General features: G+C 38.0%; 1 protein-coding gene across 2 annotated transcripts in view; it reads right to left on the reverse strand.

Annotated features, from left to right (window-relative positions):
• Positions 1-650: 650 nt before the first annotated feature.
• SPAG6 (sperm associated antigen 6) overlaps positions 651-13058 on the reverse strand; it is a gene marked incomplete at its 3' end in the record, with an annotated part of 64209 nt that continues 51801 nt past the window's right edge. For both annotated transcript variants that reach the window (XM_080918423.1, XM_080918422.1), the window contains 3 exons: positions 7871-7987; positions 5172-5317; positions 651-720 (listed from right to left, as the gene is read on the reverse strand). In XM_080918423.1, coding sequence (XP_080774549.1) covers positions 651-720; positions 5172-5317; positions 7871-7987 — 333 coding nt within the window. The remainder of the gene's footprint in view (positions 721-5171; positions 5318-7870; positions 7988-13058) is intronic.

A 13058-nucleotide genomic window follows, 5' to 3' on the forward strand; every position in this document is an offset into this window, starting at 1 on the left:
GAAAGTGAACCTGGGACAAGGGAATCTTAAGGACACATTTTCCGTGTCTGCAGCCTTGAGCAGGAATCCTAAGACCTCTCAGTGAGAACACAGCGCTGGACTCAGAGTTCACAGAAGGCAAGAAACACTTCGTGTAGGGTGAGAAGAACAGCTCCAGGGCTAAAAGAGGAGGCCTTGCCTAGATTCTGAGGAAACACGCAGGCAGTCTGCAGTTCTCCTGTGTTGAGTCAGTGCCCTCAAGTAGTCACGTCTCCGTCTCAGGGCCTGGTACCCTGTCACCGTTTTCTCCTCACTCTGTACACCTGTCTTTCTGTGTGATGGTTAAGGTCAGCTTTCCTTACCTGCCTGATCTGTGGGGAAGCAACTAACGGCTTCAAACAGCAAGTCTCATTCACATCTCCTTGCAAAGATGTGTGTTGTGCTGTGTTTGTGTGTTTTGTACAAAAATAAATACCTTAAAATCCATTATTGCCTTTTAATTTCTCTTTATTCGTGAAAACTATTATAATCTTTTCATACATTGTAGCTAATAATTTATAAAGTATTACATAAATGCAGAAAACAAGTACTTAGTTCAGACATTTTGGAAATATCTTTAACATCTGTCATTCAGACTCTCCTGTGAATCTGAGTATTGTAATATACTTCATTCAGTTAATATGAGGCTGATAGCTGTCCACCCTCTGCAGAAGTGTTTCTGAGTATCCAGGAGAATAGTACCTGAAAAAGAAAATTTGCTATCAAATATATGGAAATTTTTCATATATTTTATACAGTAGGAACCAAGGAGTCTATGTAAGGAACTTATTGAAATAACCTATTGGGGTGGTAAGAAATAACTTATGGTTCAACCAGTAAGATTGGTGAGTTTATCCCCGAAGCCCATGTATTAGAAAGAGAACAAACCCAGCAAGTCTGGCCTTCACATGCATGCTGTGATGTACACACACACACAAATATAAAGAGTTTTAAACTAAATCATTGTATGAGTGAAACTTCACATCTCTTCCAGTATGCTAATGCATAAGGTTAGAACATGTAAAGAGAGAACCCCAGCCCACAGTGTTGTACTAGATACTGACATACTTCAAGCGTGTAAGTACAAAGCCGATTTTCCCAAGCATCCCTTCCATGCAGTGGTAATACTTCAGAGACAGCCTTGTTATCATATCAGATGAGTGGTACTTAAGGATCATGGCTAATACATGCCTTTTGTATGTTAGAGTATACAGTCTATTATCGCTAATCAACTTCTACATTCCAATTGCCGTAGAAATTATATCTTAATGTATAGTTTGATCAGAACCAGTCATAATTCACATGAAAAACAATTGAACAAATGTCTCATAAACACGCATATAAAATAGAAAATTAACCATCTTCATTGCTTCTTGGGCATATACAGTACCATTTATGACATTTACATATGTCTAAATTGGGTATCTTGTAAAATACTTAGAAAAACATATTAAATATATAAATAGTGTGTGTGGAAAGAATTTACATTTATATAAACACAAGCCAAATAAAACCTGGTCCATATTCTAATGTAGAAATGGATTTAAAAAACCTATGAAAGTATAATTTAAAAATTTCCAAAGTAATGATTAAGCCTCAGAAAGTGTTTTCTGGACATTAAAGTTAATGCTGGGACTTGTCCTTTGTGAGTTGCCTTCATGTCTTTATCAAGTTAGGTCGGCAAAACAGCTGTGTTTTCCTTAATAGTGTCCCTTGTTCACAATCAAAATCAAACAGAACACACACAACACACACACACAAAGAATGTTCTTCTATCTGCACTGATGTGTCCAAACACACATACACATAATTAAATAAAAATACAATTTTAGATGGGCATAGTGGCACATGACTTTACTGCCAGCACTCAGGAGGTAGAGACAGGTGGGCTCCGTGACTTTTACACCAGCTTAGTCTAAATAGCTAGTTCCAGATCAGATAAGGCCACATAGCAAGACACCGACCTTGTCAAAAAAAAAAAAATCTAAAAGTCACCAAATCTAGAAAAATTAGTTTCAAAATGGGTTTCTTAGTCTGGCATAGAGGAACAGGTGACTGACTGTCTTTCTGTCTGAGTTAGTGCAGTTGTTGAAGCTAACCCCACTCTCATTGGTTCTTCATAAATGTGTTGGATACAAGACAGGTAGACTTTATATCAATATTAGGAGGCAGAGTTTTAAAAATCTTTTTAAATGTGCTACTTAAAAGGGTAACCATTAATCACATAGGGCTAAAGAACACTAGAAATATAGCTACTATGCTTAAAAATTAATTTAAAAATTTTAACTTCAAAACTGACAAATCAACTCTCGGAAAACACAAAATGTGTTTGGAATAATTTGTGAGTCCACCTTTTCCCATGTTAATTTTATATGATATAAATTTAACCCAAATATTTGCAATGAGATTTACTGCCTGAATTAAGATATCATAGAAGTAACAAAATATTATACAAATGTAAAATAACTAATTTTATATTTATTACAAGTTAAACTTACAAGGTTTAGATCATTGAAGTCTTAAGAAATTATTGAAACTTACTTGCCATTTCATTCTACTTTCTTAAATGTGACTAACAAAACATTGGAAATTATACATGTGAGTCTATTTTTTTCTGGACATTGTTAAACTAAAAGTTGCACTGTATCAATTGGAATGTACCAGTAACTCTGAGGCTTTACTAGACTCATTTCCAATATTGCTGACATCGCCAAGTTCCTTCACCAAAGGCCTCAGAGACTCCTCCACTATCTCTAGGACTCCGAGCAGCCAAGAAGAGATCAAACATCCCCACGCCTCATCAACAGAGCAGGCACTTAGATTTGCCCAGCCTCGCAGAGCTGCAATTAACCCAGCATGTGTCTCAAGATATAGATCCATAAATAAAGATAGTAAGTTATTCATTTACTGTGAGAAGACCTTGTTCCAACTACTATGGTGGTAAAAAATTAAAAAGTAGCTTTCTATTAGGAAAAACTATGTAACTCCAGCTCAGCAATAAAAGGCATTTTAATGGTATCATAATAATTTTATATTTGTAAATTTAGAATGGACACTTTGCTTGCTTTGCATTTGTTATCAAAACAAATAGTAAAAAGTAAGGACCCAAGTACTACTATAAAATGCTTCTAATATGATTATAAGATTAAATTTAGACACTATACGCAGTCACTGATAATTGGATACTTGCCTCGGAAAGCTCTGAATACCCAAGAAACAAGTCACAGACCATATGAAGCCTCTGCCCCAAAAAAGAAAGACCAAAAAGTGGAAGCCTCTGTCCCTCTTAGAAAAATTAATAATAAGTGTGTAGCACCCTCTCAGAGTGGGGCACACCGAGATCTTAAATCATTAATAACTCAAGAGCTAAGAAGATAGCCTTGTGGCAATTTTTGGTAGTTAAAAATCATTATGTTTAATCTTTATTCACCAAGAAAACTTTGACTATTTCCATGTTACATTTTGTTTTACACATACTTTATGATCTTTGTAAATAGTAAGATTTCAATGCATAATATCAAACCTTTAAAAAATTAAGTACTGACAAAATATATTTATATATGTTTTATGCTAAAATGCTCTTAATAATCTGTACATGTATATGTTTTTTAAAAATAAAGTTGTAAGAAAAAAATAAGATTAAATTTGATTTACCTAATGATGCTACTTAATCTCAAGAGGAAAAAAAATAATAACAGAGATACCCCAAAAGGGACAATAAGACATGTTGCCTGGGCTGAATTCTTACTCATTTAAGCCCTTTGATTATAGTGTCATTTGATTTTAATGTTATGAGATAGGTAATAATATTTACAAATACAGAAGTTCTAGCTTAAGGAATTAAATAATTGTCTTCAAGTTCACTTAGGAAATAATTAGAACTGAGATAAGAACCTAGGTCTGTCTGACACATGAGCAGAGTTTTCCTCCCAAGAGTAACTACAAAGTGAGAAACTCCTTCCCTGAAGCTGCTGAGCCAACCTGAGCTAACCTATGCAAATGGCCTTTAGGAAGAGTGTAAGAAAATTAACCTTACCCCGATCCCGAGGAAGCTGAGGAGGTTGGCTTCTGAATGGATCATTTCTTTCCTAGGGACCTTTAGCTTGCCCTTTGTTTTCTCCATTCTTATTGTATTTTGTTTTATAGAACACTAAATTGGAATTTATCTTAAGCTTACACAAAATAGTATTCTTCCTGAATACATCCATGTATAAAAACAAATTTTAATAAAATGTTTTGTTATATAGCTTTTATTATTCATTTGTATGTCTTATATATGCTATGACATACTACTCCTTTGATATCGTATATTAATATATTAATAGTTTTAAACTAGCTTTTTGGAAATTTTTTCAAGTTCTCATAAGCCTCTCAAGAATGCATAACTTGGCCTGGAGAGATGGCCCACTTACTGCTCTTGAAGAGGACCCAAGTAGGAACCTGAGTTTTGTTTCCGGCACCACATCAGATGCCCATGGGATTTGTCTTGGGGCACATACACACAGATAGGTAATGGTAAGTTTCTAAAAAGAACTCAAGTCAGGCTTAGTAGCACATGCTTTAATCCCAGCACTTGGGAGGAGAGGCTAGTAAGGAAGGGTAGTAAATATAGGGAAAGTCTAATCTATATAGCAAAATCATCTCAAAAAACAAAATGAACAGTTGCTTCCTTCTCCTCCTCTTCTTTCTCCTTCATTATTCTCCTCTTCTTCCTTTTTTCCTAATCCTCACCCTCTTTTTCTTCTTTTGTAAATGTGGTATATGCAGTGTGTGTGTGTCTCTGTGTGTGTGTATGTGTGTGTGTGTGCGCGCGCGCGCTCGAGTATTTGAAGCACATGTGTGCGGACATAAGCTCATCACCTGCCACCTTGTTTTTGGGACAAAATCTCTCAGAGAATCAGTCCCACTGACACCGATCACCTGGTTGGCTTGTGAACTCCCATATTCTACCTGTCTCTGCCCCCAATGCCTAGGCTATGCATGGCCCAGGTTCTACACAGGTGTAGGGATTCGAACTCAAGCCCTCTTGCTTTCGGACCAAGCATTCCTATCACTGAGCCATTTCTCCAGCCCCCAACATCTACATTTTGACACAGACGTAAAAACCAAAACATGGTTTGTAATATGGGACTGCCTAACATTACTTTTCCCACCTTACTATCTCCTCTGGGTAGCAGCTGTTGATGTTGTTGATGTATTCTTGGAGGATGGAGCCAGGCTCTGCTTTTATCTCTTGGATCTTTTTAAGCCCCCCACTTGTTACAAAAAGCCTTCGAGCTTTGCTGTCGTGTGGCAGCACCTTGAAAGTAGAAACAGATGAAAACATAATCTTTACTTTTCCAAGTCAGGTTATTTCTCTTCAAAAGTTCTACTGTATCAGAAATAATGCAGAAGAGACTTTATGTTCTGGACACCACCTATAACTTAGAGATGATGACTTGAAGTAAAGTACATTCTTTTTCAAAGTACATTAACTTGTGTAATAGAGATGAAAGAAAGGTGGAGACCTACTCACACCTAAAGCTGTGTGGATCCTAGGTCTCCCTGCTCTTCACCGAAGTGAAGACAAGCTCCGAAACAAAGAGGAGAAGGTTCTCTCCCAAATACATCTCCAAGTTCCAGACTCAGGAGTCCTTATCCCAAGCTTTGTCTCCAGAGCACTGGAGCGTGCAAGCTGTATATTGTCCATTGCATTTCCCACTGAAGAAGCATCCCCTTGCCTGGTTGGCTCTTACCCACTATTTAACACTCAGCTCAAATATTACCTCCTTTAAGAAAGTACAGGCTGGGCATGATGGCAGATACCTGTATGTCAGCAGACAAAGGTCAGAGGACCATGAGCTCATCAGATTATGAAATAAAGGTTAATCTAGGCCATATAATGACACCCTATATTTTAAAAGACTAAGGCAGTTCAATGACAACATTTGACAAGCATATACAAGTCTCTGTGTGTGATCCCAAGCACTGGAGATGGAGATGAGGGAATGAAGGAGGAGAGAGGAAGAGATGGAGAGATGGGGGAGGCAGAAAAAAATGAGCTTGTTTATAATAAATAGCATTAATACTGACTATTAACTGAGTTATTTTCTCCCATTATCTAAAGAAACTTTAGTTGGCTTTAAACACACAAAGTTTTGTTTGCTTTGGGGATGGGCACATGTGCCACAAGGTGTACATGGAATCAGAGAACAACTCTGTCAAGTTGGTTCTCTTTCCGCCTTCATGCTGGCTCCAGGGATCAAACTCCATCAAGACTGGGTGGCAAGTACCTGCTACTGAGCAGCAGCCCCAATGTGGGCTGTTGTTTTAACATTTCCATCTGTATTGGAGGGATTCACACGTAGTAACACTTGGATGGAAGCCAGAAGACAACTTGCAAGAGTTGGCTCTCCCCATTCACCAGGTGGGCTCCTGATCACCCTCAGATTGCCAGGCGAGATGGAGGCGCCTTCACCTGTGGAACCCCGTCACTAGGCCCAAGTGTCTTTTCTTTTAAAAGACAATTTTTGCTTGTTTTTATTTTCATTTGGTGGTATTTTTATGTACCTTAGATTGAACTAAATTCTTACCATGTACTACTTGTCTAATCTCTACAACTATCTATGAAGAAAGTAATCTCAATCCCGGTCTTATGTGCAATCAAACTAAGATTTTTCTACAGGTATAACTTGGAATACAGTCATAGCTGTATTCCGAGGTAGAGCAGCCGCTATGTGTGTGGCTTTAAGTGCCATCCTCAGCACCAAAAACAAAACACAAAATGGAAAGAAGCAGAATGGATTCTAAATTCTGGCGCATGACTTGTTTGGGCCCCAATTTCTTTTGTTTGTTTGGGGGGGGTTGTTGGTTTTATTTATTATTGTTATTGTTGTGTTGTTGTTGTTGTTGTTTGCTCGCTTGCTTGATTGATTGCTTTTGAGAGGGCCTCACTTTGCAGCCCTGTATGGCCTTGAACTCTCTGTGTAGATCAGGCTGACCTCAAATATACAGAGATTCACCTGCCTCTGCCCTCAGCCTACATGGTAATAACTTATTTTTTAAAATGTGTATGGTGTTTTGTATTAATTTTGTGTACCACATACTTGTGACCATGGAGACCAGAAGAGGCTATGGATCCCCTGGGAATGGAGTATAGGCAGCTGTGATCTGCTGTGTGGGTGCTGGGATTGAAGCCATGTTGGAAGAATAGGCTGTATTCTTGTTAAGCTGTTAGCTGAGGCATAGCTGCAGCCCCCCCCCCATCAACCCTGCTTTAAGTCAGATATGCTGGGTATAATTTGATATCCTGAGCATTAGTACAGTGACACAGTGGCTCTCCCAGTCCTTGCTGTCAGATCTGCCTTGTTCGCTCTGCATTCTGGAAGCTCCACCTTCTGCACTACTGTTCATCTGCAATGATCTAAAAGCACAACAGGTACACTAGTGTAAATTGTTCACAAGGAGTCACTGTGCACCAGATGACTGAAAGCATGTCCAGTAGTTTCTAAAATGTGTTCTAGTGGCTAAAGACTTTTTTTCTTTTCTCAAGATGTTCCTATTCTATGTTTCTAGGCTAAAAGTGAAAATAAAGAACCCTGGAAAGTAAGGTTCCTACATGTCGGCTTGATCCTGCCTTCTGTGCTGTTTAAAGAGATACAGTACAGAGCTTGATAACTGTATGACAAAGGATGAAGTGTTTCATCATTGGTGAGTCTTAGTGACCCATGTGACCTGCATCAGCTGAGACTGGTGATAACTGAGTCTTAAACAGTAAAGCCTAGAGTCAATTTTATAGGAGAAATCAGAGAAGCAAGCTCACAGATAATATTCCTGTTCTTCCCCTTTTCCAGTCTATGAGAGTGTTTCTTACCTTACTGAACTGTCCAGTCACATACTTCAGGATATTGGGAGGCGCATCATAGAGAAATGGCTCAAGAGCTGGGAGGTAGGTGCATTTTTGGATGATATTCTTTATGGCCTTTTTACTCTGTTGAAATACAAAGCAAGATAAAAATCTCTGCAAGTCATGTCCCATATTTCTGGAACTTAACAATAAAATCCATTTCTCACTGCTGTTTTGTTTTTAAACAATTTTCTGCATAACTTAACAGATAATCCACTCCCAGCCCCTGCAGAAACTTTTTTTAATGGTCTTAAAGTCAGATACAGTAAAGCTGTCCATTTCTCAATGTTGAAGAACTATTTTGACTGGTACAATGAATTTTGCCAATTGTCTTCTGTTAAACATTAAACTATGCAGTGAATTGCAGGGTTCTTAAATATACATCAGGACATTACAACTATAAAGCGGGGCTAGAGAGATGGCTCAGAGGATGAGAGTACTAGTTGCTTCTGAAGAGGTCCTGAATTCCATACCCAGCAACAACATGGTGGCTCACAACCGTCTGTAGTGGGATCTGATTCCCTCCTTCTGGTGTACATGAAGACAGACTACTCATAAAAAATAAAAATATAAAAGTAAATATTAAGATTTTGCCACGGAGAACAGCAGAGATCCAGGGACACAGGCCTGGTGAGACTGCGCTGTGAGTAGCCGGAGCACAGAGAGGGCTAGGCCTAGCACGTAGTAGGCATGGCTCTCCGGTTGGTCCTGGTGAGCAGGAACTCTGCAATAGGCACTCAGTGTCCACTCGAAAGGCCCTTGCACGTGAATCAAACTGTCAAGCCATTTGCCACCTAAAACAGCAGAGATCCAGGGACACAGGCCAGGGTACAAGGGAGAGACGGGAAACAATCACTGACAACAAGACCACATATAATCACAGAAAAAAAGATGGCAAGAGGAAAGCGAAAGAACTTACACAATGGAAACCAAGACAACCTGGCAATATCAGAACCCAGCTCTCCCATCACAGCAAGCAGCAGAATGCCAAACACTGCAGAAAAAGAAGACTCAGACCTGAAATCATACCTCAAGATGATGATGTAGATCTTTGAGAAGAGCATGAATAACTCACTTAAACAAGAAAGGGAGGAAAACCATAAACAAATAGAAGCCTTTAAGAGGAAACACACACCAAAAAAAAAAAAAAAACTCAAAGAAATCAAAGAACTAGAGGGAAACAGAACCAAAGAGATGAAGGAATTGAAGAAGGAATTTAAAATGGAAATAGAAACAAAAAAGAAAACACTAAAAGAGACGACCCTGGAGGTAGAAAACCTGAAAAAAAATCAGGAGTCACAGATGCAAGCATCTCCAACAGACTACAAGTGATGGAAGAGAGAATCTCAGGGCCCCCCCCCCAAAAAAAACCATGGAAAACATAGACAAAACAGTCAGAGAACATGCAAAAGCCAAAAAGCTCCTAACCCAAAATATCCAGGAGATCTAGGACACAATGAGAAGACCAAACCTAAGGATAATAGGAGTAGAAGAGGGCGAAGAATATCAACTAAGAGGCACAGTAAATATCTTCAACAAAATCGTAGAAGAAAACATCCCTACCCTTAAGAATGAAATGACCATGAGCATAAAAGAAGCATACAGAACTCCAAATAGATTGGATGAGAAAAGAAATTCTTCCTGACACATAATAGTCAAAACGCAAAGTGCCCAAAGCAAAGAAAGAATACTAAAAGCAGTAAGGGGAAAAGGTCATGTAACATGTAAAGGCAGACCAAACAGAATCACACCCGACTTCTCAACAAAGACAATGAAAGCTAGAAGATCCTGGACAGACATCATGCAGACCCTAAGAGAACACAAGTGTCAGCTTAAGCTGCTATACCCAGCAAAACTCTCAATCACCATAGATGGAGAGATCAAGATATTCCAGGACAAAACTAAATTTACACGATATCTGACCACAAATCCAGCACTACAACAAATTATAGGTGGAAAACCAAATACAAGGAGGGAAACTACATCCTAGTAAAAACAAGAAAATACCTAAGCAAGAAAACCAAAAGAAGAAAGACACAAAGGCACAATTCTACCTCTAAAAGCAAAAATAGCAGAAAACAGCAACCACTATTCCTTAATATCTGTTTATATTAATGGACTCAATTCCCCAATAAAAAGACATAGGATATCAGACTGGATACATAAACAGAATGCAGCATTTTGCTGCATACAGGAAACTCATCTCAGAGACAAAAACAGACACTATCTCAGAGTAAAAGATTTGGAAAAAACCATCCAAACAAACAGCCCCAGGAAACTAGCTGGAGTGGCCATTATAATATCGAATAAAATAGATTTTCAACCAAAAGTTGTCAAAAAAGATAAGAAAGGACACTTTTTACTCATTACAGGGAAAATTTGTCAGGAGGAACTCTTAATCCTTAACAGATATGCTCCAAATACAAGAGCACCCATATTCATAAAAGAAACCCTACTAAAGCTCAAAAAATATATTGCACCCCACACAATAATAGTGGAAAACATAAACACCCCACTCACACCAATGGACAGATCATGGAAACAGAAACTGAACAAGAATGCAGTGAAACTAGCAGAGGTTATGAACTAATTGGAATTAATAGACATCTACAGAACATTTCATCCTAAAACAAAAGAATACACCTTCTTCTCAGCACCTCACAACACCTTCTCCAAAATTAACCATATAATCGGTCACAAAACAAGCCTCAATAGATATAAGAAGATTGAAATACTCCCATGTATCCTATCATATCACCATGGTCAAAGACTGGTCTTTAATAACAACAAAGACAACAAAAAGCCCATATACACATGGAAACTAAACAATTCTCTATTAAACGATAGCATGGTCAAAGAAGAAATAAAGAAATGAAAATTTTTCTAGAATTCAATGAAAACGAAAACACAACATACCCAAACCTATGGGATGCACTGAAAGCAGTACGGAGAGGAAAACTCGTAGCTCTGAGTGCTTCCAAAAAGAAACTGGAGAGAGCATACACTAGCAACTTGACAGCACAGTTGAAAGCTCTAGAACAAAAGAAAGCAATTACACCCAAGAGGAATAGATGGCAAGAAATTATCAAACTCAGAGCAGAAATTGACCAAATAGAAACAAAAAGAACCATTCAAAGAATCAACAAAACCAAGAGCTGGTTCTTTGAGAAAATTAACAAGATTGATAAACCCTTGGCCAGACTAACTAGAGGACAAAGAGAGAGTATCCAAATTAACAAAATCAGAAATGAAAGTGAAGACATAAGGACTGAAACTGAAGAAATTCAAGAAATCATCAGATCCTACTACAAAAGCTTATACGCAACAAAGCTGGAAAATATGGAGGGAATGGATCAATTCCTAGACAGATACCAGATAGTAAAGTTAAACCAGGACCAGGTAAACCATCTAAATTATCCCATAACACCCAAAGAAATAGAAGTAGTCATCAAAAGCCTCCCAACCAAAAAAAGCCCAGGTCCAGATGGGTTCAGTGCAAAATTCTATCAGACATTTATCAATGACCTAATACCATGCTCTCCAAACTATTCCACAAAAATAAATAAATAAATAAATAAATAAATAAATAAATAAATAAATAAATAAAATGGAACACTACCTAACTCATTTTTTGAGGCTAGAATATCCCTTGTTCCTAAACCACACAAAGATCCTACAAGAAAAGAGAACTTCAGACCAATCTCACTTATGAACATTGATGCAAAAATACTCAACAAAATCCTTGCAAAGCGAATCCAAGAATACATCAAAATAATCATTCACCATGATCAAGTAGGCTTCATCCTTGGGCTGCAGGGATGTTTTAATATACGGAAATCCATCAATGTAATCCACCATATAAACAAACTTAAAAAAAAACCACATGGTCATATTACTAGACACTGAGAAAGCATTTGACAAAATTCAACACCCCTTCATGTTAAGTCTTGGAAAGAACAGGCAAACAAGGCCCATACCTAAACATAATAAAAGCAATATACAGCAAACCAACAGCCAACATCAAACTTAATGGTGGGAAACTTGAAGCAATCCCACTAAAATCAGGGACTCGACAAGGCTGCTCACTCTCCCCCTACCTATACAACATAGTACTGGAAGTCCTGGCCTGAAGCAATTAGACAACAAAAGGAAATCACAGGGATATAAATTGGAAAGGAAGAAGTAAAAACATCACTGTTTGCAGATGACATGATAGTGTACATAAGTGACCCTAAAAATTTTACCAGAGAACTTCTTCAGCTCATAAACAACTTTAGCAAAGTGGCTGGATATAAAATTAACTCAAAAAATCAGTAACCTTCCTCTACTCAAAAGACAAACATTCAAAGAAAGAAATTAGGGGAAAGATACCCCTCACAATAGTCACAAACAATATGAAATACCTTAGTGTGAGTCTAAGCAAGTGAAGGACCTGTATGACAAGAACTTCAAATCTCTAAAGAAGGAAATCAAGGAAGATCTCAGAAAATAAAAAGATCTACCATGCTCATGGATTGGAAGGATCAACATTGTAAAAATGGCCATCTTACCAAAAGCAATCTACAGATTCAATGCAATCCCCATCAAAATTCCAACCCAATTCTTTATAGAGTTGGAAAGAGCAATGTGCAATTTCATCTGGTATAACAAAAGACCTATAGCGAAATCCATCCTCAACAACAAGAAAACATCTGCGGGAATCACTATCCCTGACCTCAAGCTATATTACAAGGCAATTGTGCTAAAAACTGCATGGTACTGGTACAGAGATAGGCACGTGGATCAATGGAATAGATTAGAAGATCCAGAAATGAGCTCCCACATATATGGTCACCTGATTTTTGACAAAGGAGCTGTAAACATTCAATGGAAAAAGGACAGCCTATTCAACTAATGGTGTTGGTCCAACTGGCACTCAGCATGCAGAAGAATGAAAATAGACCCTTTCTTATCTCCTTGTACAAAGCTCAAGTGCGAGCGGATCAAAGATCTCCACATTAAATCATGTACACTGAAACAATTAGAAGAGAAAGTAGGGAAAACCTTAGAACACATAGGCACAGGAGAAAATTTCCTGAACAGAACACCAATGGCTCCTGCTCTAAGGTCAAATATCGACAAATGGGACTTAATGAGATTGCAAATTTCTTTAAGG

The sequence above is a fragment of the Micromys minutus genome, assembly GCF_963924665.1.
Source record: "Micromys minutus genome assembly, chromosome: 6".
Classification (NCBI taxonomy): domain Eukaryota; kingdom Metazoa; phylum Chordata; class Mammalia; order Rodentia; family Muridae; genus Micromys; species Micromys minutus.